The sequence below is a fragment of the Symphodus melops genome (assembly GCF_947650265.1).
Source record: "Symphodus melops genome assembly, chromosome: 18".
Classification (NCBI taxonomy): Eukaryota; Metazoa; Chordata; class Actinopteri; order Labriformes; family Labridae; genus Symphodus; species Symphodus melops.
In genome coordinates, this window is record NC_136708.1 from 19,248,200 (window position 1) to 19,274,954 (window position 26,755).

The following is a 26,755-nucleotide window of genomic DNA, read 5'->3' on the forward strand; positions in this document are numbered from 1 at the left end:
AGAGAGAATGACTAAGTGGTCCAAAAGACGGCCTTCAGGAATCTACATTTTAAAAACGACAGCTGTGACCAACTGTATGTTAAAACTGTATAATATGATTTCCCAAATAGACATTATTCAGTGTGAATAATGCATACAGTGTGCTGGACTTTCTTCATTTCCATTATGTGAATTCTATATCATCCAGACGGTGTAGAAAGTGCAAACCTTCAACGGTGTTATGCATTTCTTTATATTTTATTCAACAGCACCACCAGCTGGTGGATAATAAGACACTGATTTAAATTTCAGGAGCCAATTCCAAAACACATGGAGGGAGTGATGACAGTCGTGGAGAAATACAGAGTGCTATCTGAAGTTGTCTGTGTGTTTCTGACTGTGTCTGGGAATTCATTTGCACACACAGCGTCACAAACACACACACATGATGGAAGTCATTCAGTGTGTAGGCCTCTGCCTCCGTGGTGGCACTGCAGTAGAGTTTTGAATATTCGTGTGGGTGGTGATGTCATATCTGCCAGAGCCTGACGACTCGGGTCCCGTGGAGGACGACCTGCTACCTCGAAAACTGAAGCCAAGGTGATCCTCGCTGTCGTTATTTATGTTTCTCTCCGGTTCATGGTCTTCTTCCTCGCCGCGGCTGTTTTGCTTTTCTCCCAGGGGAATCAGGTCGCTGCCGCTCAACTGACACAATGGCTTCCCAAGAATCCCAAGGCTGAGCTCATAAATATATTAGGAGAGAGAGAAATGGAGAGAAGTAAAATGTTTTTCAATGTTTCTCCAGAACAAGAGGGATTACTTCTTCATGCTTTCTTGGAACACAAACACGTGAATAATACACGATATCTCCAATAAGACAAAGGATCTATGTGCTCATCAGGTGGAGAAAAGAAAACACAATCAGCCTACCTGACATCAGCCAGCTGCTGCTGGAGCTCCTCAGTCAGAGCTGTGGTGTCACAGTGATCGGCCCCCAGCGGGCTCTGCCTCCTGGCACGACCGCCGAGGAACAGATGGGCTGAAAGTTCTCTGGGTGAGGGCAGCAGGGACACCATCAGTGGAGATCGCTGATTAACTATAGAGCTGAGGGTCAGGCGTTTCTGAGATGATCTAAGGAAAGAGTAAAAACAATAACAAAAATGAAACAATCTTTTTTTTGTTCATTATAAATGGATGACCTCAGGAGCAATTTAGAAGGTTGGGATTACATTTTAACATTATTGTAAAACTTATTTTCTCTGCTGTGTTCAAGCCGAGAAGTTTTTATTATCAGGACAGACTTCACAAGTTGCTCAATCTTTTTTCTATCTTTTTAAAAAAAGTGAGGTTTTGACAGATAGGAAAAAAAAGATTGCGTTACGTTTACTAATTTCCGCCGCCTGACTCCCAAGTGTGCAATTCTTCTGAATCGAATTTTAAATAGGACTAAAAATGTGTGCTTCCTGTAAATTAATGTTTAATTTCCTCATGTCTTAAAAATAGACGTTACAGTAATTTTTAATTTTTAATATAAATCTAACATTACAGTAGTGTTAGATTTGCTGGCTCATAATATGCAGGTCTATGTACAGACAGATATTCTTTACAGTGTTTTCATGCTCAAAAGGTAGAAGAAATGTACATATTTCACATGATTAATTTCTTACCAGAATACTAATACTAAACTCTGTGGTACATCATTTCTGCTCAGAAAGCAGCTGTGTAAGCACTAGGAGAAATTCCTCACACATTCCCTTTTGTCATACATATCTATAGCATTCATGGTCAAACTTAAACAAATATCCAGAGCTAATCAATCAGGAAAGCTGCAAAGGATCCAAATGGCCATGAGCCAGGTGCTAATCCAGCACTAATGAAAAAAATATTATTTTCTCTATCTCTAAATCGTTTTTTTATATCTTCGAGGCGGCTGAAAGCTGTGCTGAAGCAAGTCCAAGTCATGTCATGTACATCCAGCCCTCAGGAGGAGAGCGAGCTTGAAGCCCAGCTCTGATTGTTTGGTCTCAACCTGACAGCAGGAAAGAGCGCCAGGCCTCTGACAGCTTACACAACTGCCAATCTGGTGTCAGACACATAAAACGCTCTGTCAGACACTCCCTCAACAAATGTGTCAACATCAATCATATTCCTGCTGCAGGTCTGCCATGATATCTATCAGGCACTGACAGCTTTACTACTGAAGACATCGAGTTATTTACTCTGCAGTATTTTAGAGGTACACTTGTTAAACGTCCAGAAAATACAGTCTTTGAGTTCAAGCAGCTTCAATAAACATAAACCATGAAGCAAATCACTTCCTCTTTATGGAAGGTCAATGCTGATAGCAGTGGTGATTCGAGAGTCTGTTGCGGCCCTAGGCAAAAATCAACTGGGGGCCCTTGTACCAGCGCTCAGCAGGGCAAAAAGAGTGAGTGCTGTCAGATGGGGCCCATACTTGTCTGGGGCCCAAAGCAGTTTCCTGGTTTGCATGTTGACAAGCAGCGGCTCTGACTGATAATAAGTCCAATGTAGATTAATTCATTGGACATTTTCCCTCGGCTGTGTGGTTCTTGTAAGCTCATTGTTTTGGTGTTCAACACTATAACTTCACTGCTTTAGTTCAGGCTAACTTCTCTCATCAGCAACAGGAAGTAGAATAATAGCTGAAATAAAACAAAGACCTCCATACAGTGGCCAACAAGGGCCAGCAATCAGCAACCTTTGAAATCTTTTAGAAAAATGTTCAGTTCATTCTGAAAATTATGCAGATTAAAAAAAAAACACGTTGAAAAGTCCAAAACAAAAGCAGTGATCGAAACACTCGAACGAAAATAACACGCTGCAAAAAGACAAAATGACGGCATAAACAACATAATCAATAACTTATCCAGAAAAAAACACACTTTAACCGAGCTTTAAGCAGCTTCAAAATTGATACCCTAAATATTATGGCAGGGAGACAGAATCATAGAGTCATTATTGGTAACTGTTCATCAACTCTGAAACACTGAAATGAGGCCAGAAGAAGATTCTGAATTTTTAATGACAAGAAATGAGCAGCAAAGCAAACATGCTCAAGTTTGAATTTACTTCCAAAAACGTTTACTGAAGGAGGCCATTAGATTAAATCCTCAAACGGGCTGATCTTAGCTAAAAACATTCAAGGACAATGTGAGAGCGATTTGAAGTTTAAAAACGAGTGAGAAACAGATGAACTAAAGAGGTGAACATGAAGACACCACACAGCACCTCAGCACCACCTTTACCTCTCTTTAACGGAGCGGCGCTTGAACGCGTGATTAGATCCCGTCTCCTTGGGATCAGCCTCACCCGTCTTCACTGAACCATCGACAACAGAGGAGGTCATTTCTGGGTCCCCGTGTGCCCTGCTCCTCACCGATGTGCTCATGGTGTCCGAGTAAAAAAGACGGCCCACCTCTTCCAGGATGTCCCTCATGTTCTTTCTGCCGAATGTGACCCACGCCACGTAACAGAAGAAGCTGTACAAACACTGGGAACACGGTCAAGAGGGACACTTTTTCAGTGCTCAAATTAACATGTGCCGTTACTGATTTGATTACGAGAAGTTGGTACATTTCTGTTTATAGATTCTTTGAACATTTAACCTTCCTCCTTTGTGACTTTAAACCCCAGGCAGTTACTTCTTCCTCTGACTTTTTAAAAGGTCAAAACAGCTACTTCTGTCTGGGAAAAAAAAAAGGTCACTTACAGAGCAGGTAATAAGCTGCTGCTGTTAGCGTGATATATCTCTCGGTGTCCGCCCACCTGGCTAAATACTGGAGGAAGCCTGTCAAAGCAAAGCACCTGCACTGAGTCAACATCTCCTACTGCTAACTTATTCATTAAGGCCACCGGCAAAAAACCAGCACTCAATGTGGTTCTGTTCTGCTCTCTGCCGTCTGTATTCACAGATGGTAAACCGGCCTTCAGTCTGACCTGACGCTGAAGGCTCCACTTTTTCTATCCAGATGACGCAATACAGGATGAATGTTTTGCATGGAAATACATTTTAATGTCATAAGCGGATCAAATGAATCGAATGCAGGGAGGGGTGAGGATACTAACTGGCCTTACTTAGCATGTTCTTAACATTTTAAATAACCTCAGAAACATCCTAATAGCAATGGTTTTTTTTTTTAGCACATTGTGAAATACTAAAAGCAAGAGTGTGGGTGTGGCAGAATGCAGAGAAAAACCTCTCCCAAGAAACATCTAGAAGTTGAGACAAACGTCTCACTGCACCCACCGCATGTAGAAGCCATTCTTTGTTGTTTGAAGACATCTTGCTCCTGAGGGGAAAAGGGGATGGCATGGCATTATCATTTCAGTACTAGGTCATACTTTGAGCTCATAAATCAGGGAGCAGCACGACTATAATTCCAGCAGATAGCTCCTGATTATTTAAAGGGTACGGAACTTTATTGAGAGCAAAGCTTTCTTTCCAGTGAGAGTTAAGACTCGCAGACGCTACGGTGCAGAACAATGTAAACGGTTTGTGTGATTCAGAGCTTTGTATTCCTTACTTCAACAGAGCCGAGAAGCTGAGAGGGATTGGAAGAGAATAATTCTCCTGCAGCAAACTGACGGCCAACTCTGCAACAGAGACAGCCTTTTCATAAGGCTTGACCAATGACATCAAGAAATCACAAATGCAGCATAAGCATTTTTTTTTCTCTTTCTTTTATGTTTACAAATCGTAATGAATATCACATTCAGCTATTATCAATTCTTTCATAGACTTCCACAAGTAGCTGACTTGTGCTCTCCTCCATTATAATTTGAGTTCAACAGCATGTTGACACTTGCGTTTTACGTCATCAATGGTGACGTGGTCCCCTTGCCTCTTCTTTACTGATGACCTGTAGGCTTCAAGGTGGACATGGCGCTTCCGTGCAGATCTTTACTCTGAGTCAGAGTGACAGCTGAGTGTCGCTGATGGCTTCTGTGCCTCTTGGGAAAACATGAACTGCTGCTGCTACTAAGAGGTATTCTGAACTGAAGGAACAGCGAACATTTCCATGGCTACTTCATGTTCTGACTCGGAACAAATGCTCACTTGCGATACGAAGTGCGTTGATGCTGTTCTATCTCCAGCTCCATGATCAGGCTGAAGTAGCAGACAGCCAGCTGCTTTTGAGCCATCGCCTTTTTGGCCAACGCTTCAGCCATCGTCTTGCGCTCTTTGATGATGTCACTGGAGCGGAGTGAGAAGAGATGAGTTCAGATAAAGGATACAGAGGTCAAAGACAAGGGTAAGTAGCGAGATCAAAAGAACACATTACATTCAGCAGAGACGGGGACTCGACGTCGCACGACAACCACACGCAAACGTGACTTTAAACTTGACTTGGACTTTCCCATCAAAGGCTTTAGACCTGACTAGGACTCAAGGTTTGGGACTTGTACCCAATCTCTTTATCTTTGTCATTACGAGCTAAATGTCTTTTATTTCTGGTACGCCACATCGACTGATGACAACATGGCGAGCACATTCCCAGCAGCTGCTGCAGAACGGGAGGTCGAGGACATGGGTGATATAGTGGGGAGCCTTGGGTGCCACGTTCAGGAGGGGTGCTGCCTTAAACCTTCTCTCTCTCTCTCTCTCTCTCACTCAACCATTAGCTGAATAAGCAGTGTGAGACACAATGACAACAGGGGGATTAATGAGAGAGAGTTAGAGCAGTTATACAGAGTGCTATTTGTGCCGTTTCTTTTTCTGGATAAATGTTTTCTTCTTTTATCATTATTATTCATTCAAATCATAAGAAACTTGACTTGGACTTGCGGCTTCGATCAAAGATGTAAAACTTGTCATGGACTTCCCCTCAAACACTTGAGGATACAAGAACAGACAACACTGTTTGCTCTGAGTGCATACTTACGCTAATAAGAGCTTTGACTTATTCTCCAGCGATCTTTGTTCAAAGAAACATGACAGGTAGAGAAGAAGTGCAGTCAGGATATCATCAAGCTCTTTCCTCCTAGACACAGAACAAAACTCGTTAGCAGTGTTAGAGTCGTCTCTACGGTGCAGAACAATGTAAACGGTTTGTGTGATTCAGAGCTTTGTATTCCTTACTTCAACAGAGCCGAGAAGCTGAGAGGGATTGGAAGAGAATAATTCTCCTGCAGCAAACTGACGGCCAACTCTGCAACAGAGACAGCCTTTTCATAAGGCTTGACCAATGACATCAAGAAATCACAAATGCAGCATAAGCATTTTTTTTTCTCTTTCTTTTATGTTTACAAATCGTAATGAATATCACATTCAGCTATTATCAATTCTTTCATAGACTTCCACAAGTAGCTGACTTGTGCTCTCCTCCATTATAATTTGAGTTCAACAGCATGTTGACACTTGCGTTTTACGTCATCAATGGTGACGTGGTCCCCTTGCCTCTTCTTTACTGATGACCTGTAGGCTTCAAGGTGGACATGGCTCAGGATGTTTCTGGAGCTATGGCGCCCTCTGTGGTTCAATGTACAGACATCAGCTAACCTGAGGACACAGTGAGGATCCAGAACACATCACATGCAAAGCTTTATAAATACCGCTATTTAGGGCTAAAAAAAATGCATATTGTTAATCTTTTTTTTTTTTAAACAGAACAAACAGGGTCAAAAACCAAAAAAAAGTTTAAAGTTAAAGTCCCTTAAAAAGTTACTGTCCAAGGCCTGTCTTACCACTCTGACCGCAGCTGAAGCTCTCTGAAAGGGTCATTTGTTTGCTTCCTGTCTCTTGGAACAACTTCTTCTGCTGGACAAGAACTAGAATAAAAATGTTAAATAACATGCATTTTGTACAACGTCCCATATTAGCAGATGTTTGGACAGGTGCACCTTGCTTTACTAGACTGTTTATTGTGAGAAATGGGCCTGGGCTTCACTCACCTGATAAACTCCACTGTCTTTGCGTCATCATTCCACACCCAGCTGCCTGCACGTGACACACTCACCTGGAAGGTATTCGTCTCATCTCAAATAGACCTTATATTGTCTTACTTTACGATTGTAACATTAGACGCAGCCTAATTCATAAGGATATTTAACAATGTTTAAAGCAAAAATAAACTTTTAGACATTGCCACAAACGTCCTTTAGCCTTTTTTTAAATTGTCTTCTGTTGTTTTAATTGAAAAAAACAAACCAACATTTACTTACGTTTCGGGTCTCTTCGGGATATTTCGGCATAACTGTGGACAAAATTTCCCACTTAAGCTCGTGCTCCTTTCTCAGTGCCGGTTGCTGCTAATGTTAGGCTCGGTATCCAGGCAACAGCCAATGGAGAAGAAGCAACGTGCCTGTCACATTTTTACGTGTTGCCTTCAATTTTCTATCGGCATTTGTGACTTCTGTTTAGGTTTTCTTGTGATCAAAGGTCTCCCGAACAGCTAAAAAATACATACATCACATACATTATAATGTTTCAACATCAGCAGCTCTGTACTTAAAGAGTGAATAATCAATGAGACTTATTAGAAACACTTTCCTCAACTCAAAATGAAACAATACTTGTGGAGTTTCTAAAATCCCAGGTTTTGAACTAAACTCAACTTTAATGGCCTCTAGCTGAATGTCCTAGATCCTGACTGAAAACCTCAACTCTCCACACATTTGGTAAATGAAAGGGTCATATAAAACTAGTTTTTGACCAACCGACTACTAGATATTGTCACACAATGTGCTTTTTGTAAAGGTTTCACTTCCATGAAAATGGAACTTAAGACCGAAATATGCATTATAAAGTCTATGGTCTGAGCCTGCACAATACTGAACCCTTTGCCTCCGCAAAAGGAAATTGTTTCCTTTTGAAATAAACTTCTATTCTCCTTTAAAAAAAGATTGATACACATTTGCACACAACTACTTGTAGCTTTAGAAAATGTACAATACAAAATTCAATACAATACATTCAATACAAAAAATATGGAACTATTTTTCGATCTAGATTCACGTAAACTAAAAAGATAGTTTCCTAATGCAAAATAATAAATATTCTGCTCGTGTACGATAATTGGTAATACACAACAGCCACTAATATGGTGGTAATAAAGACAGAGATTATTATAAATGATTTTTATTGGGTTACACTTCTTTATGATGAATAAAAAAACAAATGTCTTTGACATTTTCATTCATGCACCATCATCTCACCCTAGGGTAGGCATATTTCTTTCATACATTTGCATTTTTGCAAATGTATGAAAAAATATGCCTACACATTAAAAACACTGCCTTGGACCTGTATGTCTGCAATAACCTTGTCTGTTTGTCTAAGCTCTCTACACTTCCAAGTTAATATTTAATTGCTCTTTGGAGTGACGAGGTGTACATGTTCAGTTAGGGAATCCAGCCCCCAGCCTCGGTGTCTTTCTGTGAGGACGTCCTCCGACTGCAGGAGTTCGATATCGCAGCTTTTCCCTGAAGAGGAGGAGAAATTCACTATTTTGATCAGAAAATTCATCTCAGCCTAAAAAATCCTTTTTGACTACTTATTCAAGTATCACATCTTATAGTATTGCTGTGTTGATTTAAAGAGTCATGATTGTTTTTGAACACTCACCATACAGGCTGTGTACTTGTTCATCTGGTACAAAAAATGGAGGACCTGGAAGAACAAAAATAAGTCACAATTGATTTCAAATGTCTTTTATCTCATAAAAAACACTGACATCTTAAATTGACAAATAAACCACAAGATATATTCTTTAACCTTAAAACCTATGATGTGCATTGCTCTCATATAGTGCTCAATATTTTATAGAGTTACCTGAATATAACTCAGGATTGTACAACAGCGTGTCCAGGAGGTATCTGCAGTCTTTGGCCATGAGGGAAGTTATGAGAGCAGCATATCTGAAATATTGTGAGAGACAATGAAGTAACACAACACACAGAGAGTATGTATGGTCTCATTCTATGATGTTACTCATTAACTGGATGGATGAAGTTACAAAGGGATTTACAATAAAAACAATCAAAGGACAAACGGCAAAAAAAAAAACCCTATCCCAATGACTTTTTTGTGTAAAAAAAAAAAAGGCGGCATAATCAAAGCAAACTTACGCCGATTTGACACAGATGTAAAAGCCAGGCTTTAAGCTGTAAGTTCTCAGGCTTTCTTACATCATGTCTTGTGGTTTACACTGAGAGAGCAGACTCAGAGGGCACAACAAACACCCACCTGTGGGAGTGTCACCCACCTGTGGGAGCGGTTACTGCCCTTTGTGATGTCATGAAGGGAAAATCTCCAAACGAACTTGAGCACACATTTTCTGAAAAATGGAGTAGGCAAAAGGCGGAGCGGATGGACTTTTCTAATAGTTTGGGGGGGGGGGGGGGGGGTTGTAGTCAGGCTAGAGACACATATTAGTGTTAGGAAACCAAGGTGAAGTTCAAATCTCATCTTACTTTTCTCTGTCTTGTGGGTTAATGGCCACTAAGGATCCTCTGTCCCAGATTGCCCCGAACTGACCTCCAATAGAACTGTGAAGAACAAAAAGAAACTTTCTGTCAAACATTTACCTGTCAAGCTGTCAAAAACCAGGAAAGGTATAACAAAACAAACTGCATTTAATAACCTGGAGAAGTTGAACAGGTCACATTGATAGAGGGAAATGTTTCTCTCTGAGCCCTGTGGAACAAATAGATGATGTGGATTAATTATGGTGCCCAGGTCTTTGACTCTCAGGACAGATCGACTGCTCCAACATGAACGGTCCGATCTTATTCTTTCATTAACAGGACAAAGGAGTACTGTGCATACTGTAGTGTTTTACATGTTGAGCTGTTGTCATTCTCTGTTAATTAGAGTAATCACTTGGTCACTTGAAAAATGTGTTTAATCTACATACCTTATAAACCTTTGCTCCAGGTATGTCAGGGAGAGCTTCCTCACTGTAAGTCATATTGTTCTCCTCAAAGAACTGTTTTATAGCCTTCTCAGATATCTCCACCCCCACCACTGAGTGGCCCATGTCTGCCAGCCTGAGATCCACACAGGAAGAGGAGACAAGTGAGACACACACGCCTTTATCAACCCTTTTCTATGGATATACAACAACTGAAAATGTTAACAACAAATGAGACCAAGTAAGTACAGTTTTCATACCACTTCATGTCCAAAGCTTTCCCACAAAGAGGGAAGAAGAAGCGAACCCCAGTCCGCCCGGCAGTGACTTTATCGATAAACATCTCCAGCATCCTGTCAGAAACAAATCAACACTATGAACTCTAATAATCTAAAACTAATATCTATTCAATAATCAGTCCCTTTAAACTCCTCCCTGAAATCACTCAAAATGTAAAGCTGCCTTGTAAACAGTGGGTTTGTTTGATGCAGCTGTTCTGACATTTTTATGGATTCAATGGAGTTGGAACTCACAGTCTTTGTCGTCATGTTATATCACTTGTGTAACTCAAGACTTTCCCTTAAACCACTCTGGACTGAGGTGATAGATACAAAAGAAGCCTTTACTTGTGTACATTGGGTTGATGGAAACCAATCCTGTCCTCCTGCCAGCGTTCCTCCCATTCCCCAATTGCCATGACCCGATTGGCTTGCGGTGCCAGCAGGCTCGTCATGTTGGCCTTTCCCCGACTAAAGAAAGACAACAACAAACAAAAAAAACCCAGAAAGAAATGAGATGGAGAGAGTAACATCCAGATCTATGGATGAAGACACAAGTGTGTAGGGTCGACAAAAGAAAAACACAGTTACACAATTGTGCACAAATACATAAACGTGAATGTAAAAATGAAATTATGAAGAGGACAAAGAAAAGTTCTTCAAGAGCAAGTACAGCTTGCAGATGTTTGGGCAGGTGCACCGTGCTGTAAGCAAGCTTGAAGGTTTACAAAAGGTGTTCACACAACACAGTTGTTGGGGGGGGTCAAAGGTCAAGTAGAAATACACTGTCGGCCTTCCCTCAATATGCGACTGAGACATGTTACAGCTTTTTGCCTTAGGCTGGGTTGCATCAACATGTATTAACTATTAAATGGAATAAATTGAGGTTTAAGTGTTAAATGTGTTGCAACAAACTTTAAACCTTGTTAAAATTTAGTTTAGGATTCATCCTGGTTATTGTTAACCCTTTGATAATCTCAGTTTAAATTACATTTAAACATAGATTAAATTTAAACCTGTCTCACCAGTTATTTTAAACCTAGTCTAAACCTGATTTAACAGTTATATTTAAATGATTTGATTTGAAGATTAAATCACAGAACTTCTTGAAATCATTACGTCAACTATTTGTCACGTGCGAGTAACCAAAGTGTGACGTCAGGAGAAGCTGTCCAAACAGATTGCACAACACTACAACTCTTTATATTGTTATATTAACCACAGCACATGAATCAGATCTTACAGTTTAGACACATTCCAAATGTTAGATTACGACCACAAGCTTTTATTTTGGTGGTACATTAGATTCTCTGTGATCTTACCCTGCAGCCGCCTGGCATAAAACCAAACCCAGAACTTTAACCAGGAAACCTGAAGCCCGCATGTCTGTCAATCCACAAAAATACAGTGTATCCTCACAATAACCACAGCGTACCTTTACTGAAGGAAGACTGCAAGGCTAATATTTGTTCAGGAGCACAGAAACAGCAGCTGTTATCATCAGATTCTTGTTTGCTCGATCAATCGACAGTGAGCCGTAAAGTCATTGATGTCCTGAGTTCAGTCTGTCAGGAAGTCCAAATATTCGACAGGTAATAATACAGCGGCGTTGGATAATAACGGTCGCGTTGCCTGACAGGAGAAACACTGGGTTTAATAACACCACTCGTGCACCCTTTTTCACTTCTGGTTTGGGAGGAGCCTCATGCTACATTCACTTACACAAGAAAGATGGGAGATCCCAGTTTCATTTAGATGTCAACGCTTCCACCTCTAAGTGTTAGTCAATGATCGTATATTACCTTCATACATGTTAAAGAATTACAGAGTAGTCATTCCCTTCCTTGAGTAGGACACAGAAATAGGTCTATTGCTTTTTATTCACGTCGTTGTTGTGGTTGGTTTCAAGAAATAGCCTACTTGACATGACCTTCTTGTAGTTTAAGGCTGAACTATGTGTTTTTTAACTTACAAAAAGCCTTGGGTGCCACGGTCAGGAGGGGTGCTGCCTTAAACCTTCTCTCTCCCTCCCTCTCTCTCCCTCTCTCTCTCTCTCTCTCTCTCTCTCTCTTCCTCTCTCTCTCTTTCTCTCTCTCTCTCTCTCACTCAACCATTAGCTGAATAAGCAGTGTGAGACACAATGACAACAGGAGGGTTAATGAGAGAGAGTTCTGAAACAGGAGGAACTCTAACGACTAAGAAAGGAGAAAAGAGTAAAAAGAGCAGTTATACAGAGTGTTAGTCTATGTCCATTTGTCCCAGTCCTTTTTCCTTTTTTAATGTTTTCTTCTTTTATCATTATTATTCATTCAAATCATAAGAAACTTGACTTAGACTTGCGACTTCGATCAAAGATGTGAAACTTGTCATGGACTTCCCCTCAAACACTTGAGGATACAAGAACAGACAACACTGTTTGCTCTGAGTGCATACTTACGCTAGTAAGAGCTTTGACTTATTCTCCAGCGATCTTTGTTCAAAGAAACATGACAGGTAGAGAAGAAGTGCAGTCAGGATATCATCAAGCTCTTTCCTCCTAGACACAGAACAAAACTCGTTAGCAGTGTTAGAGTCGTCTCTACGGTGCAGAACAATGTAAACGGTTTGTGTGATTCAGAGCTTTGTATTCCTTACTTCAGCAGAGCAGAGAAGCTGAGAGGGATTGGAAGAGAATAATTCTCCTGCAGCAAACTGACGGCCAACTCTGCAACAGAGACAGCTTTTTCAGAAGGCTTGACCAATGACATCAAGAAATCACAAATGCAGCATAAGCATTTTTTTTTATTTCTTTTATGTTTACAAATAGTAATAAATATCATATTAGCTATTATCAGTTCTTTCATAGGCTTCCACACTCAGCTGACTTGTGCTCTCCTGCATTATAACTGATTTGAGTTCAACAGCATGTTGACGCTTGCGTTTTACGTCATCAATGGTTCCTGTCTCTCGGAACAACTTCTTCTGCTGGACGAGAACTAGAATAAAACTGTTTAATGACACATGTTTTATACAACGTCCCGTGGCTATTAGCAGGTGTTTGGACCATTGGACAGGTGCACCTTGCTTTACTAGACTGTTTATTGTGAGAAATGGACTTGGACCTCACTCACCTGATGAAGTCCACTGTTTTTGCTTCATCATTCTACATCAGCAGCCTGGAGGTGACACCTCACCTGGAGGTGACACACTCACCTGGAAGGTGTTCATCTCATCTCAGATAGACCTTATAGTGTCTCACTTTACTATTGATTTTAACAGTTATTGCACTTTTTAAATTGCCACAAAACGTCCTTAAACCTTTTTTTTTTTTTTTTTAATTTGTCCTTTGTTATTTTAATTGAAAAAACATTCACTTGCGTTTCGGGTCTCTTCGGGATATTTGCCTTTTGAAGTAGCATAAGCTCGATTTATATGGCTGCTCGCTTAGTGTCCTCTATACTGACCGAAAACCAAACCACCAAATCTCAACACATTTGGTTAATTAAAGGGTCATATAAAACTAGTTTTTGGCCTACTGTCAACCAGACATTGTTACACAATGTGCTTTTTATAAAGGTTTCACTTCCATGAAAATGGAACTTAAGACCAAAGAATCCAATATAAAGTCTATGTTCTGATCCTGCACAATACTGAACCTTTGCCTCCACAAAAGGAAATTGTTTCCTTTTGAGATAAACTTGTATTCTACTTTTAAAAATAGATTTATATACATGTTGTACTTGTAGCTTTAGAAAATGTACCTGTTCCTAAAGCACAAAATCAAACTTAATAGATTAGAGCCACTTGAAGTATTATCCAGCGACGTTGAAACGAAGGCGAAAGACTATAAAAACTTTAGCTTTGTCTAAAAAAAACGTTACTTACTTTCATTTCATCCCTTTAGCATCTAAAGAGCTGTCATCCCTCTTTGCTTTAATGTCTGAATTTCATTGCAAACCTTTTGAACTATTTGTCGATCTAGATTCATGTAAAATAAGAACATTTATAGTTTCATAATGCAAAATATGCCTTTCTGCTCATGTACTATTAATGGTAATAAACAACAGCCACTAATATGGTGGTAATAAAGACAGAGATGATTATAAATGTTTTTATTGTGTTACACTTCTTTAATGATGTATGAAAAGCATTATTTCTTTAACATTTTCATTCATGCACCTTCATCTCACCCTAAATGCAAATGTATGAAAAAATATGCCTATGCATTAAAAACACTGCCTTGGACCTTTATGTCTGCAATAAACTTGTCTGTTTTTTTCTAAGCTCTCTACACTTACAAGTTAATATTTAATTGCTCTTTGGAGTGACGAGGTGTACATGTTCAGTTAGGGAATCCAGCCCCCAGTGACGGAAATCCTCTGTGAGGACGTCCTCCGACTGCAGGAGTTTGATATCGCAGCTTTTCCCTGAAGAGGAGAAATTCACTATTTTGATCAGAAAATTCATCTCAACCTAAAAAAATCCTTTTTGACTACTTATTCAAGTATCACATCTTGTAGTATTGTTGTGTTGATTTAAAGAGCCATGATTGTTTTTGAACACTCACCATACAGGCTGTGTACTTGTTCATCTGGTACAAAAAATGGAGGACCTGGAAGAACAAAAATAAGTCACAATTGATTTCAAATGTCTTTTAACTCATAAAAAACACTGACATCTTAAATTGACAAATAAACCACAAGATATATTCTTTAACCTTAAAACCTATGATGTGTATTGCTCTCATATAGTGCTTAATATTTTTTACAGTTACCTGAATATAACTCAGGATTGTACAACAGCGTGTCCAAGAGGTATCTGCAGTCTTTGGCCATGAGGGAAGTTATGAGAGCAGCATATCTGAAATATTGTGAGAGACAATGAAGTAACACAACACACAGAGAGTATGTATGGTCTCATTCTCTGATGTTACTCATTAACTGGATGGATGAAGTTACAAAGGGATTTACAATAAAAACAATCAAAGGACAAACGGCAAAAAAAGAAGACTTTTTTGTGTAAAAAAAAAAAAAAAAAAGGCGCCATAATCAAAGCAAACTTACGCCGATTTGACACAGATGTAAAAGCCAGGCTTCAAGCTGTAAGTTCTCAGGCTTTCTTACATCATGTCTTGTGGTTTACACTGAGAGAGCAGACTCAGAGGGCACAACAAACACCCACCTGTGGGAGCGGTTACTCCCCTTTATATTGTCATGAAGGGAAAATGTCCAATGGGCTTATTTAAGCACACATTTGGGAGTGTCACCCACCTGTGGGAGCGGTTACGGCCCTTTGTATTGTGATAAAGGGAAAATCTCCAAACGAACTTGAGCACACATTTTCTGAAAAGCGGAGTAGGCAAAAGGCGGAGAGGCTGGATTTTTCTAATGGGGGGGGGGGGGGTAGTCAGGCTAGAGACACATATTAGTGTTAGGAAACCAAGGTGAAGTTCACATCTCATCTTACTTTTCTCTGTCTTGTGGGTTAATGGCCACTAAGGATCCTCTGTCCCAGATTGCCCCGAACTGACCTCCAATAGAACTGTGAAGAACAAAAAGAAACTTTCTGTCAAACATTTACCTGTCAAGCTGTCAAAAACCAGAAAGGTATAACAAAACAAACATGCTGCATTTCAATAACCTGGAGAAGTTGAACAGGTCACATTGATAGAGGGAAATGTTTCTCTCTGAGCCCTGTGGAATAAATAGATGATGTGGATTAATTATGATGCCCAGGTCTTTGACTCTCAGGACAGATCGACTGCTTCAACATGAACGGTCCGATCTTATTCTTTCATTAACAGGACAAAGGAGTACTGTGCATACTGTAGTGTTTTACATGTTGAGCTGTTGTCATTCTCTGTTAATTAGAGTAATCACTTGGTCACTTGAAAAATGTGTTTAATCTACATACCTTGTAAACCTTTGCTCCAGGTATGTCAGGGAGAGCTTCCTCACTGTAAGTCATATTGTTCTCCTCAAAGAACTGTTTTATAGCCTTCTCAGATATCTCCACCCCCACCACTGAGTGGCCCATGTCTGCCAGCCTGAGATCCACACAGGAAGAGGAGACAAGTCAGACCCAAACGCCTCAATCAACCCTTTTCTATGGATATACAACAACTGAAAATGTGAACAACAAATGAGACCAAGTAAGTACAGTTTTCATACCACTTCATGTCCAAAGCTTTCCCACAAAGAGGGAAGAAGAAGCGAACCCCAGTCCGCCCGGCAGTGACTTTATCGATAAACATCTCCAGCATCCTGTCAGAAACAATTCAACACTATTAACTCTAATAATCTAAAACTAATATCTATTCAATAATCAGTCCCTTTAAACTCCTCCCTGAAATCACTCAAAATGTAAAGCTGATAGTCTGCCTTGTAAACAGTGGGTTTGTTTGATGCAGCTGTTCTGACATTTTTATGGATTCAATGGAGTTGGAACTCACAGTCTTTGTCGTCATGTTATATCACTTGTGTAACTCAAGACTTTCCCTTAAACCACTCTGGACTGAGGTGAGAGATACAAAAGAAGCCTTTACTTGTGTACATTGGGTTGATGGAAACCAATCCTGTCCTCCTGCCAGCGTTCCTCCCATTCCCCAATTGCCATGACCCGATTGGCTTGCGGTGCCAGCAGGCTCGTCATGTTTGCCTTTCCCCGACTAAAGAAAGACAACAACAAACAAAAAAAAAACAGAAAGAAATGAGATGGATATAGTAACATCCAGATCTATGGATGAAGACACGAGTGTGTAGGGTCGACAAAAGAAAAACACAGTTACACAATTGTGCACAAATACATAAACGTGAATGTAAAAATGAAATTATGAAGAGGACAAAGAAAAGTTATTCAAGAGCTGTAAGCAAGCTTGAAGGTTTACAAAAGTTGTTCACACAACACAGTTGTTGGGGGGGGTCAAAGGTCAAGTAGAAATACACTGTCGGCCTTCCCTCAATATGCGACTGAGACATGTTACAGCTTTTTGCCTTAGGCTGGGTTGCATCAACATGTATTAACTATTAAATGGAATAAATTGAGGTTTAAGTGTTAAATGTGTTGCAACAAACTTTAAACCTTGTTAAAATTTAGTTTAGGATTCATCCTGGTTATTGTTAACCCTTTGATAATCTCAGTTTAAATTACATTTAAACATAGATTAAATTTAAACCTGTCTCACCAGTTATTTTAAACCTAGTCTAAACCTGATTTAACAGTTATATTTAAATGATTTGATTTGAAGATTAAATCACAGAACTTCTTGAAATCATTACGTCAACTATTTGTCACGTGCGAGTAACCAAAGTGTGACGTCAGGAGAAGCTGTCCAAACAGATTGCACAACACTACAACTCTTTATATTGTTATATTAACCACAGCACATGAATCAGATCTTACAGTTTAGACACATTCCAAATGTTAGATTACGACCACAAGCTTTTATTTTGGTGGTACATTAGATTCTCTGTGATCTTACCCTGCAGCCGCCTGGCATAAAACCAAACCCAGAACTTTAACCAGGAAACCTGAAGCCCGCATGTCTGTCAATCCACAAAAATACAGTGTATCCTCACAATAACCACAGCGTACCTTTACTGAAGGAAGACTGCAAGGCTAATATTTGTTCAGGAGCACAGAAACAGCAGCTGTTATCATCAGATTCTTGTTTGCTCGATCAATCGACAGTGAGCCGTAAAGTCATTGATGTCCTGAGTTCAGTCTGTCAGGAAGTCCAAATATTCGACAGGTAATAATACAGCGGCGTTGGATAATAACGGTCGCGTTGCCTGACAGGAGAAACACTGGGTTTAATAACACCACTCCCGCACCCTTTTTCACTTCTGGTTTGGGAGGAGCCTCATGCTACATTCACTTACACAAGAAAGATGGGAGATCCCAGTTTCATTTAGATGTCAACGCTTCCACCTCTAAGTGTTAGTCAATGATCGTATATTACCTTCATACATGTTAAAGAATTACAGAGTAGTCATTCCCTTCCTTGAGTAGGACACAGAAATAGGTCTATTGCTTTTTATTCACGTCGTTGTTGTGGTTGGTTTCAAGAAATAGCCTACTTGACATGACCTTCTTGTAGTTTAAGGCTGAACTATGTGTTTTTTAACTTACAAAAAGCCTTGGGTGCCACGGTCAGGAGGGGTGCTGCCTTAAACCTTCTCTCTCCCTCCCTCTCTCTCTCTCTCTCTCTCTCCCTCCCTCTCTCTCTCTTTCTCTCTCTCTCTCTCTCTCCCTCTCCCTCTCTTTCTCTCTCTCTCTCTCTCTCTCTCTCTCACTCAACCATTAGCTGAATAAGCAGTGTGAGACACAATGACAACAGGAGGATTAATGAGAGAGAGTTCTGAAACAGGAGGAACTCTAACGACTAAGAAAGGAGAAAAGAGTAAAAAGAGCAGTTATACAGAGTGTTAGTCTATGTCCATTTGTCCCAGTCCTTTTTCCTTTTAAATGTTTTCTTCTTTTATCATTATTATTCATTCAAACCATAAGAAACTTGACTTGGACTTGCGACTTCGATCAAAGATGTGAAACTTGTCATGGACTTCCCCTCAAACACTTGAGGATACAAGAACAGACAACACTGTTTGCTCTGAGTGCATACTTACGCTAATAAGAGCTTTGACTTATTCTCCAGCGATCTTTGTTCAAAGAAACATGACAGGTAGAGAAGAAGTGCAGTCAGGATATCATCAAGCTCTTTCCTCTCTTTCCTTAACAGTGTTAGAGTTGTCTCTACGGTGCAGAACAATGTACCGTAAATTCCGGACTATAAGCCGCTACTTTTTTCTCACACTTCGAGCACTGCGGCTTCTACTCCGGTGCGGCTAATGCATGGATTTTTTATGGGGGACAATGAGCTTCTGCCGCAAAAACATTTGACTTCGTCACGTCGGATCTTAATATCAGTCATTTTGCGCTTCATGCACGCACCCTCATCATGGAAAACACACGGAGAAATACATATGATGCAGCTTTCAAGTTAAAGGCGATCGACCTGGCTGTCAAAGAAGCTAACAGAGCTGCTGCACGTTAAGATGACACTGACAGCGACAACAGAGACTGAGGAAGTGAGTAATGAAGTCATTCTGAGGCAGTGAATGAATGGACTTTTTCTTGTGAAATATATTACGGTCATCTTTTTCATCAGCCGTGTTACAGACACCGTCGGCTAGGCTTCGTATTGTAACGGTTCATGTTGTAAAGTCAGTAGTTGATAATGTGTTCATAATTCCGATTATGTGGAGAGTCAGTGAATGCACCAGCGAGAACGTGTTGAGTGGCTGTATGAGAGAACGCTGGGGGAGAGAGTTGGATTGTTACGGCAAGTTACGTGTGTTGCTCTCTGCTGTAAACGGCGTGGTCACGGCCGACATTGATCGGGTTAAGTAAAAGTTATTATTTGAACGCTCTCGTCGTCCTTTAACGTCCGTACGGACGCTACAGTATTTGCGGATGTTACCGGTAGCCTACGTCTGTGTAAATAGCTCCTGTTATAGCGTGGACACCTGCGGCTTATAATCAAGTGCGGCTTATATATGTACAAATACATTTATTTACTTATTTTTAGCCGGTGCGGCTTATATCCAGGTGCGCTCAATAGTACGGAATTTACGGTAAACGGTTTGTGTGATTCAGAGCTTTGTATTCCTTACTTCAACAGAGCAGAGAAGCTGAGAGGGATTGGAAGAGAATAATTCTCCTGCAGCAAACTGACGGCCAACTCTGTAACAGAGACAGCCTTTTCAGAAGGCTTGACCAATGACATCAAGAAATCACAAATGCAGCATAAGCATTTTTTTCTCTTTCTTTTATGTTTACAAATAGTAATAAATATCATATTAGCTATTATCAGTTCTTTCATAGGCTTCCACACTCAGCTGACTTGTGCTCTCCTGCATTATAACTGATTTGAGTTCAACAGCATGTTGACGCTTGCGTTTTACGTCATCAATGGTTCCTGTCTCTCGGAACAACTTCTTCTGCTGGACGAGAACTAGAATAAAACTGTTTAATGACACATGTTTTATACAACGTCCCGTGGCTATTAGCAGGTGTTTGGACCATTGGACAGGTGCACCTTGCTTTACTAGACTGTTTATTGTGAGAAATGGACTTGGACCTCACTCACCTGATGAAGTCCACTGTTTTTGCTTCATCATTCTACATCAGCAGCCTGGAGGTGACACCTCACCTGGAGGTGACACACTCACCTGGAAGGTGTTCATCTCATCTCAGATAGACCTTATAGTGTCTCACTTTACTATTGATTTTAACAGTTATTGCACTTTTTAAATTGCCACAAAACGTCCTTAAACCTTTTTTTTTTTTTTTTTAATTTGTCCTTTGTTATTTTAATTGAAAAAACATGCGTTTCGGGTCTCTTCGGGATATTTGCCTTTTGAAGTAGCATAAGCTCGATTTATATGGCTGCTTGCTTAGTGTCCTCTATACTGACCGAAAACCAAACCACCAAATCTCAACACATTTGGTTAATTAAAGGGTCATATAAAACTAGTTTTTGGCCTACTGTCAACCAGACATTGTTACACAATGTGCTTTTTACAAAGGTTTCACTTCCATGAAAATGGAACTTAAGACCAAAGAATCCAATATAAAGTCTATGTTCTGATCCTGCACAATACTGAACCTTTACCTCCACAAAAGGAAATTGTTTCATTTTGAGATAAACTTGTATTCTACTTTTAAAAATAGATTTATATACATGTTGTACTTGTAGCTTTAGAAAATGTACCTGTTCCTAAAGCACAAAATCAAACTTAATAGATTAGAGCCACTTGAAGTATTATCCAGCGACGTTGAAACGAAGGCGAAAGACTATAAAAACTTAACTTTGTCTAAAAAAACGTTACTTACTTTCATTTCATCCCTTTAGCATCTAAAGAGCAGTCATCCCTCTTTGCTTTAATGTCTGAATTTCATTGCAAACCTTTTGAACTATTTGTCGATCTAGATTCATGTAAAATAAGAACATTTATAGTTTCATAATGCAAAATATGCCTTTCTGCTCATGTACTATTAATGGTAATAAACAACAGCCACTAATATGGTGGTAATAAAGACAGAGATGATTATAAATGTTTTTATTGTGTTACACTTCTTTAATGATGTATGAAAAGCATTATTTCTTTAACATTTTCATTCATGTACCTTCATCTCACCCTAAATGCAAATGTATGAAAAAATATGCCTATGCATTAAAAACACTGCCTTGGACCTTTATGTCTGCAATAAACTTGTCTGTTTTTTTCTAAGCTCTCTACACTTACAAGTTAATATTTAATTGCTCTTTGGAGTGACGAGGTGTACATGTTCAGTTAGGGAATCCAGCCCCCAGCGACGGAAATCCTCTGTGAGGACGTCCTCCGACTGCAGGAGTTTGATATCGCAGCTTTTCCCTGAAGAGGAGAAATTCACTATTTTGATCAGAAAATTCATCTCAACCTAAAAAATCCTTTTTGACTACTTATTCAAGTATCACATCTTGTAGTATTGTTGTGTTGATTTAAAGAGTCATGATTGTTTTTGAACACTCACCATACAGGCTGTGTACTTGTTCATCTGGTACAAAAAATGGAGGACCTGAAAGAACAAAAATAAGTCACAATTGATTTCAAATGTCTTTTATCTCATAAAAAACACTGACATCTTAAATTGACAAATAAACCACAGGATATATTCTTTAACCTTAAAACCTATGATGTGTATTGCTCTCATATAGTGCTCAATATTTTATAGAGTTACCTGAATATAACTCAGGATTGTACAACAGCGTGTCCAGGAGGTATCTGCAGTCTTTGGCCATGAGGGAAGTTATGAGAGCAGCATATCTGAAATATTGTGAGAGACAATGAAGTAACACAACACACAGAGAGTATGTATGGTCTCATTCTCTGATGTTACTCATTAACTGGATGGATGAAGTTACAAAGGGATTTACAATAAAAACAATCAAAGGACAAACGGCAAAAAAAGAAGACTTTTTTTGTGTAAAAAAAAAAAAAAAAAGGCGGCATAATCAAAGCAAACCTACGCCGATTTGACACAGATGTAAAAGCCAGGCTTCAAGCTGTAAGTTCTCAGGCTTTCTTACATCATGTCTTGTGGTTTACACTGAGAGAGCAGACTCAGAGGGCACAACAAACACCCACCTGTGGAAGCGGTTACTCCCCTTTATATTGTCATAAAGGGAAAATGTCCAATGGGCTTATTTAAGCACACATTTGGGAGTGTCACCCACCTGTGGGAGCGGTTACTGCCCTTTGTATTGTGATAAACGAACTTGAGCACACATTTTCTGAAAAGTGGAGTAGGCAAAAGGCGGAGAGGCTGGATTTTTCTAATGGGGGGGGGGGGGTAGTCAGGCTAGAGACACATATTAGTGTTAGGAAACCAAGGTGAAGTTCAAATCTCATCTTACTTTTCTCTGTCTTGTGGGTTAATGGCCACTAAGGATCCTCTGTCCCAGATTGCCCCGAACTGACCTCCAATAGAACTGTGAAGAACAAAAAGAAAATTTCTGTCAAACATTTACCTGTCAAGCTGTCAAAAACCAGAAAGGCATGACAAAACAAACTGCATTTAATAACCTGGAGAAGTTGAACAGGTCACATTGATAGAGGGAAATGTTTCTCTCTGAGCCCTGTGGAACAAATAGATGATGTGGATTAATTATGGTGCCCAGGTCTTTAACTCTCAGGACAGATCGACTTCAACATGAACGGTCCGATCGTATTCTTTCATTAACAGGACAAAGGAGTACTGTGCATACTGTAGTGTTTTACATGTTGAGCTGTTGTCATTCTCTGTTAATTAGAGTAATCACTTGGTCACTTGAAAAATGTGTTTAATCTACATACCTTATAAACCTTTGCTCCAGGTATGTCAGGGAGAGCTTCCTCACTGTAAGTCATATTGTTCTCCTCAAAGAACTGTTTTATAGCCTTCTCAGATATCTCCACCCCCACCACTGAGTGGCCCATGTCTGCCAGCCTGAGATCCACACAGGAAGAGGAGACAAGTCAGACCCAAACGCCTCAATCAACCCTTTTCTATGGATATACAACAACTGAAAATGTTAACAACAAATGAGACCAAGTAAGTACAGTTTTCATACCACTTCATGTCCAAAGCTTTCCCACAAAGAGGGAAGAAGAAGCGAACCCCAGTCCTCCCGGCAGTGACTTTATCGATAAACATCTCCAGCATCCTGTCAGAAACAATTCAACACTATTAACTCTAATAATCTAAAACTAAAATCTATAGTATATATCTATATACTCTAATAATCTAAAACTAATATCTATTCAATAATCAGTCCCTTTAAACTCCTCCCTGAAATCACTCAAAATGTAAAGCTGATAGTCTGCCTTGTAAACAGTGGGTTTGTTTGATGCAGCTGTTCTGACATTGTTATGGATTCAATGGAGCTAGAATTCACAGTCTTTGTCGTCATGTTATATCACTTGTGTAACTCAAGACTTTCCCTCAAACCACTCTGGACTGAGGTGATAGATACAAAAGAAGCCTTTACTTGTGTACATTGGACAGATGAAAACCAATGCTGTCCTGCTTCCAGTATTCCTCCCAGTCCCCAATTGCCATGACCTGATTGGCTTGCGGTGCGAGCGGGTCCGTCATGTTGGCCTTTCCCCGACTAAAGAAAGACAACAACAAAAAAAAAACAAACAGAAAGATAGAAATGAGATGGAGAGAGTAACATCCAGATCTATGGATGAAGACACGAGTGTGTAGGGTCAACAAAGGACAAACACAGTTACACAATTGTGCACAAATACATAGACGTGAATGTAAAAACGAAATTATGAAGAGGACAAAGAAAAGTTATTCAAGAGCTGTAAGCAAGCTTGTAGGTTTACAAAAGTTGTTCACACAACACAGTTGATCTCAGGGGGTCAAAGGTCAAGTAGAAATACACTGTAGGCCTTCCCTCAATACTACAACTGAGACAGGTTACAGCTTTTAGCCTTAGGCTGGGTTGCATCAACATGTATTAACTCTTAAAACGGATTGAATTGAGGTTTAAGTATTAAATGTGTTGCACCAAACTTTAAACAGAGTATAAATTAAATTTACAGTTCATCCTGGTTAATGTCAACCCTTTGGTGATCTCAGTTTGAATTACATTTAAGCATAGATTAAATTTAAACCTGTCTCACCAGTTATTTTAAACCTAGTCTAAACCTGATTTAGCAGTTATATTTAAATGATTTGATTTGAAGATTAAATCACACAACTTCTTGAAATCATTATTTGTCACGTACGAGTAACCAAAGTGTGACGTCACGAGAAGCTGTCCAAACAGATTGCATAACTTTACAACTCTTTATATTATTATATTAACCACATCTTACCGTTCAGACACATCACAAATGATAGATCACGAGCAAACCAAACAGAACTTTAACGAGGAAAAACTGAATGTCTGCATGTCTGTCAATCCACAAAAATACAATGTACCCTCACAAAAACATCAGCATATACCTTTACTGATGGAAGACAACAAGGCTAAGATTTGTTCAGGAGCACAGAGACAGCAGCTGTTATCATCAGATTCTTGGATGCAGTGACACTGTTTGCTCGATCAATCCACAGTGAGACGTAAAGATAGTGACGTCATGAGTTCAGTCTGTCAGGAAGTCAAAATATCCGAAGGGTACAACCATAGATATACAGTATATAGAACACATGATTTTATAGATCTATTGGGAGGAGCCTCATGCTACATTCACTTACACAAGAAAGATGGGAGATTCCAGTATGATTTAGATATCAAAGCTTCCACAGGTGTTAGACAATCTTAAATGACCTTAATACATGTTAAAGAATTACAGGGTAGGCATTTTTTAACTACAAAAAAAATAGATGAAAGAATTACCTTGAATGCCTCCCATCTTTCATTTAATTTTATTTTCATTTAAATTGACAAAGGCCATAAACAGTGTAATGATATTTGAAATTAAAGGTCACTACAGTATTTATTTTTTTTAGAAAAAGAGGGTGTTGCCTTGAGAACTTAGAGCGTGATCAGCAGTGTGGTATGTTAGGTTGTTTGTCTTGTCACGACCCGGCTCAGGAGGTCACAACAAAGTATGGGAGACAAACACAGTTTTTAAGTTATTCAAATCTTTCCAGTATTTATTTAACTCGATGCAACGGATCAAAGAATGCGCAGTCAGTAAATCAGTGGTGGTTGCAATGTTGAATGTGTGAAGTGTTGACCACCGAGTGAGAGACAGAGACAACTCTAATCCTCAGGCCCAGCCTGCTCAGATGCATCAGATCACATCGATTGGCTCCACCCATTTCTGCTTGAAGACTACCTGAGTGAGGAGAGATGCAAAACAGCAGGAAGAGCACTGACACAGTCAGGGGTCATCACCGTCTTTTATTTCGAAAGATATGCTACTGCTTATTTTTAGGTAGCCTACTTAACTTTATTTGGATGCATTTCTATTTCTTCCATTTAATATATATATTTTAATCATTTTGACTTTTCTCTCTCACAGACTTAGTAAACAGAAGATGGAGAGGATGGACTTTTCTAATAAGTGGGAGGTTGATTGACAATTGAATCTGTGATAATTGATAGTTTGCAAGGCTTATATACATATCACATCACAATAAGTGAAAATTACAAAATGCTTCTGGACTTTCAGTCAATTTATTTTACTTGTTTCTTTTTGAGAGTTTAGATATTATGCCCAGTTGGATAAGTGTGTGTTAACAAGTGCAAGTGCGTACACACTTTTCCAACTGGGCCTGATATCTTAACTGTTAAAAAGAATCTAAAAAGATCTATTGTAAACTGTCATAAGTTTAAGTAACATCCAAGTTCTTTACAGTCGCTGCAATGAAGGGTTCAATGAAGGTCACCTGAAAAAAATCAGAGAGGTATCCTCATTATTGCCACTATCATCCATCGACTGGTTGACATCTTTTATCGAGATCAAGACAAATGCGTGACAGATTTGAAGGTCTCTGCCAGCTCTTCACCGTGACATCTACTTCATATTTTTGTTTAATTTGTATTTAATTTAAACAGGTTACTCTTTAGTAACTGATTTGAGTTATATTAACTCAACTTTTAACAAAGTCAGATTTAATTAATAATGTGTGCAATCTGCTACCTTGATTTTATTGAGTAGTTAATTTGCATCTGTTTTTACAATGTACAGCTTTTTTTTTTTAAATGTAGTGTAAGGTTGTTGTTGTGACAACTGTCCTTTTTAAATGTAGCTGAAAAGATACAATCAATAGATATCTTTCTGGATCGAAGCCTTTTAAGTAAAAAATAAACGCACAACTCTTTTTTTTTTAGGAATAGTAGCCTTATCTGTTAACCTTGTTTCAAAGTGTCTATAGGCCCCAACCTATAGCATTATTTGAATTATAATCTTATTTCATTGAACAATGTGGATCTGCCTATTGCAAAAATCGTTTAGCCTAATAAGTGATCATCATAATATAACCACCATTGTGTAAGATTTCTCATCTCCCAATCTCTGATATTCATTTGTCCTCTGCCTTCACTGTGAAATCAGACAGAATCCACAGAGTGAGAGTGGGACAGCTGTCACTAATCTTCCT

General features: G+C 39.4%; 4 protein-coding genes across 8 annotated transcripts; all 4 read right to left on the reverse strand.

Moving 5' to 3' along the window:
* Positions 1-160: 160 nt before the first annotated feature.
* On the reverse strand, positions 161-12,986 carry ppp1r36 (protein phosphatase 1 regulatory subunit 36). 2 transcript variants are annotated; one of them, XM_079368405.1, is made up of 11 exons: positions 7,162-7,289; positions 6,892-6,956; positions 6,685-6,768; positions 6,363-6,499; positions 6,080-6,149; positions 5,883-5,981; positions 5,057-5,194; positions 4,247-4,289; positions 3,246-3,490; positions 910-1,110; positions 193-715 (listed from the first exon to the last, which is right to left on the reverse strand). In XM_079368405.1, exons 1-11 carry the CDS (start codon positions 7,189-7,191, stop codon positions 439-441), a joined length of 1,389 nt encoding a protein of 462 aa, XP_079224531.1. In that variant the 5' UTR covers positions 7,192-7,289; the 3' UTR covers positions 193-438. The 2 variants fall into 2 exon arrangements, with proteins under 2 accessions (XP_079224532.1, XP_079224531.1); XM_079368406.1 differs by lacking the exons at positions 5,883-5,981; positions 6,080-6,149; positions 6,363-6,499; ... (1 more) ...; positions 6,892-6,956; positions 7,162-7,289 and adding exons at positions 12,567-12,665; positions 12,764-12,986 and having other exon boundaries at positions 161-715.
* LOC306839550 (putative thiopurine S-methyltransferase) lies at positions 8,062-11,817 on the reverse strand. 2 transcript variants are annotated; one of them, XM_079368305.1, is made up of 9 exons: positions 11,565-11,817; positions 10,478-10,600; positions 10,112-10,204; positions 9,855-9,987; positions 9,582-9,634; positions 9,412-9,486; positions 8,771-8,856; positions 8,564-8,608; positions 8,062-8,421 (listed from the first exon to the last, which is right to left on the reverse strand). In XM_079368305.1, exons 2-9 carry the CDS (start codon positions 10,582-10,584, stop codon positions 8,303-8,305), a joined length of 711 nt encoding a protein of 236 aa, XP_079224431.1. In that variant the 5' UTR covers positions 10,585-10,600; positions 11,565-11,817; the 3' UTR covers positions 8,062-8,302. The 2 variants fall into 2 exon arrangements, with proteins under 2 accessions (XP_079224431.1, XP_079224430.1); XM_079368304.1 differs by lacking the exon at positions 11,565-11,817 and adding an exon at positions 11,452-11,558.
* Positions 12,987-14,217: 1,231 nt separating the features above from the next.
* Positions 14,218-18,748, reverse strand: LOC306839616 (putative thiopurine S-methyltransferase). 3 transcript variants are annotated; one of them, XM_079368409.1, is made up of 9 exons: positions 18,733-18,748; positions 16,653-16,775; positions 16,279-16,371; positions 16,022-16,154; positions 15,749-15,801; positions 15,575-15,649; positions 14,883-14,968; positions 14,676-14,720; positions 14,218-14,535 (listed from the first exon to the last, which is right to left on the reverse strand). In XM_079368409.1, exons 2-9 carry the CDS (start codon positions 16,757-16,759, stop codon positions 14,417-14,419), a joined length of 711 nt encoding a protein of 236 aa, XP_079224535.1. In that variant the 5' UTR covers positions 16,760-16,775; positions 18,733-18,748; the 3' UTR covers positions 14,218-14,416. The 3 variants fall into 3 exon arrangements, with proteins under 3 accessions (XP_079224535.1, XP_079224534.1, XP_079224533.1); XM_079368408.1 differs by lacking the exon at positions 18,733-18,748 and adding an exon at positions 17,702-17,926; XM_079368407.1 differs by lacking the exon at positions 18,733-18,748 and adding an exon at positions 17,589-17,926.
* A 2,477-nt stretch (positions 18,749-21,225) lies between these two features.
* LOC306839617 (putative thiopurine S-methyltransferase) lies at positions 21,226-24,827 on the reverse strand. The gene is made up of 9 exons (XM_079368410.1): positions 24,650-24,827; positions 23,679-23,801; positions 23,262-23,354; positions 23,005-23,137; positions 22,735-22,787; positions 22,566-22,640; positions 21,890-21,975; positions 21,683-21,727; positions 21,226-21,543 (listed from the first exon to the last, which is right to left on the reverse strand). Exons 2-9 carry the CDS (start codon positions 23,783-23,785, stop codon positions 21,425-21,427), a joined length of 711 nt encoding a protein of 236 aa, XP_079224536.1. The 5' UTR covers positions 23,786-23,801; positions 24,650-24,827; the 3' UTR covers positions 21,226-21,424.
* Positions 24,828-26,755: the final 1,928 nt, after the last annotated feature.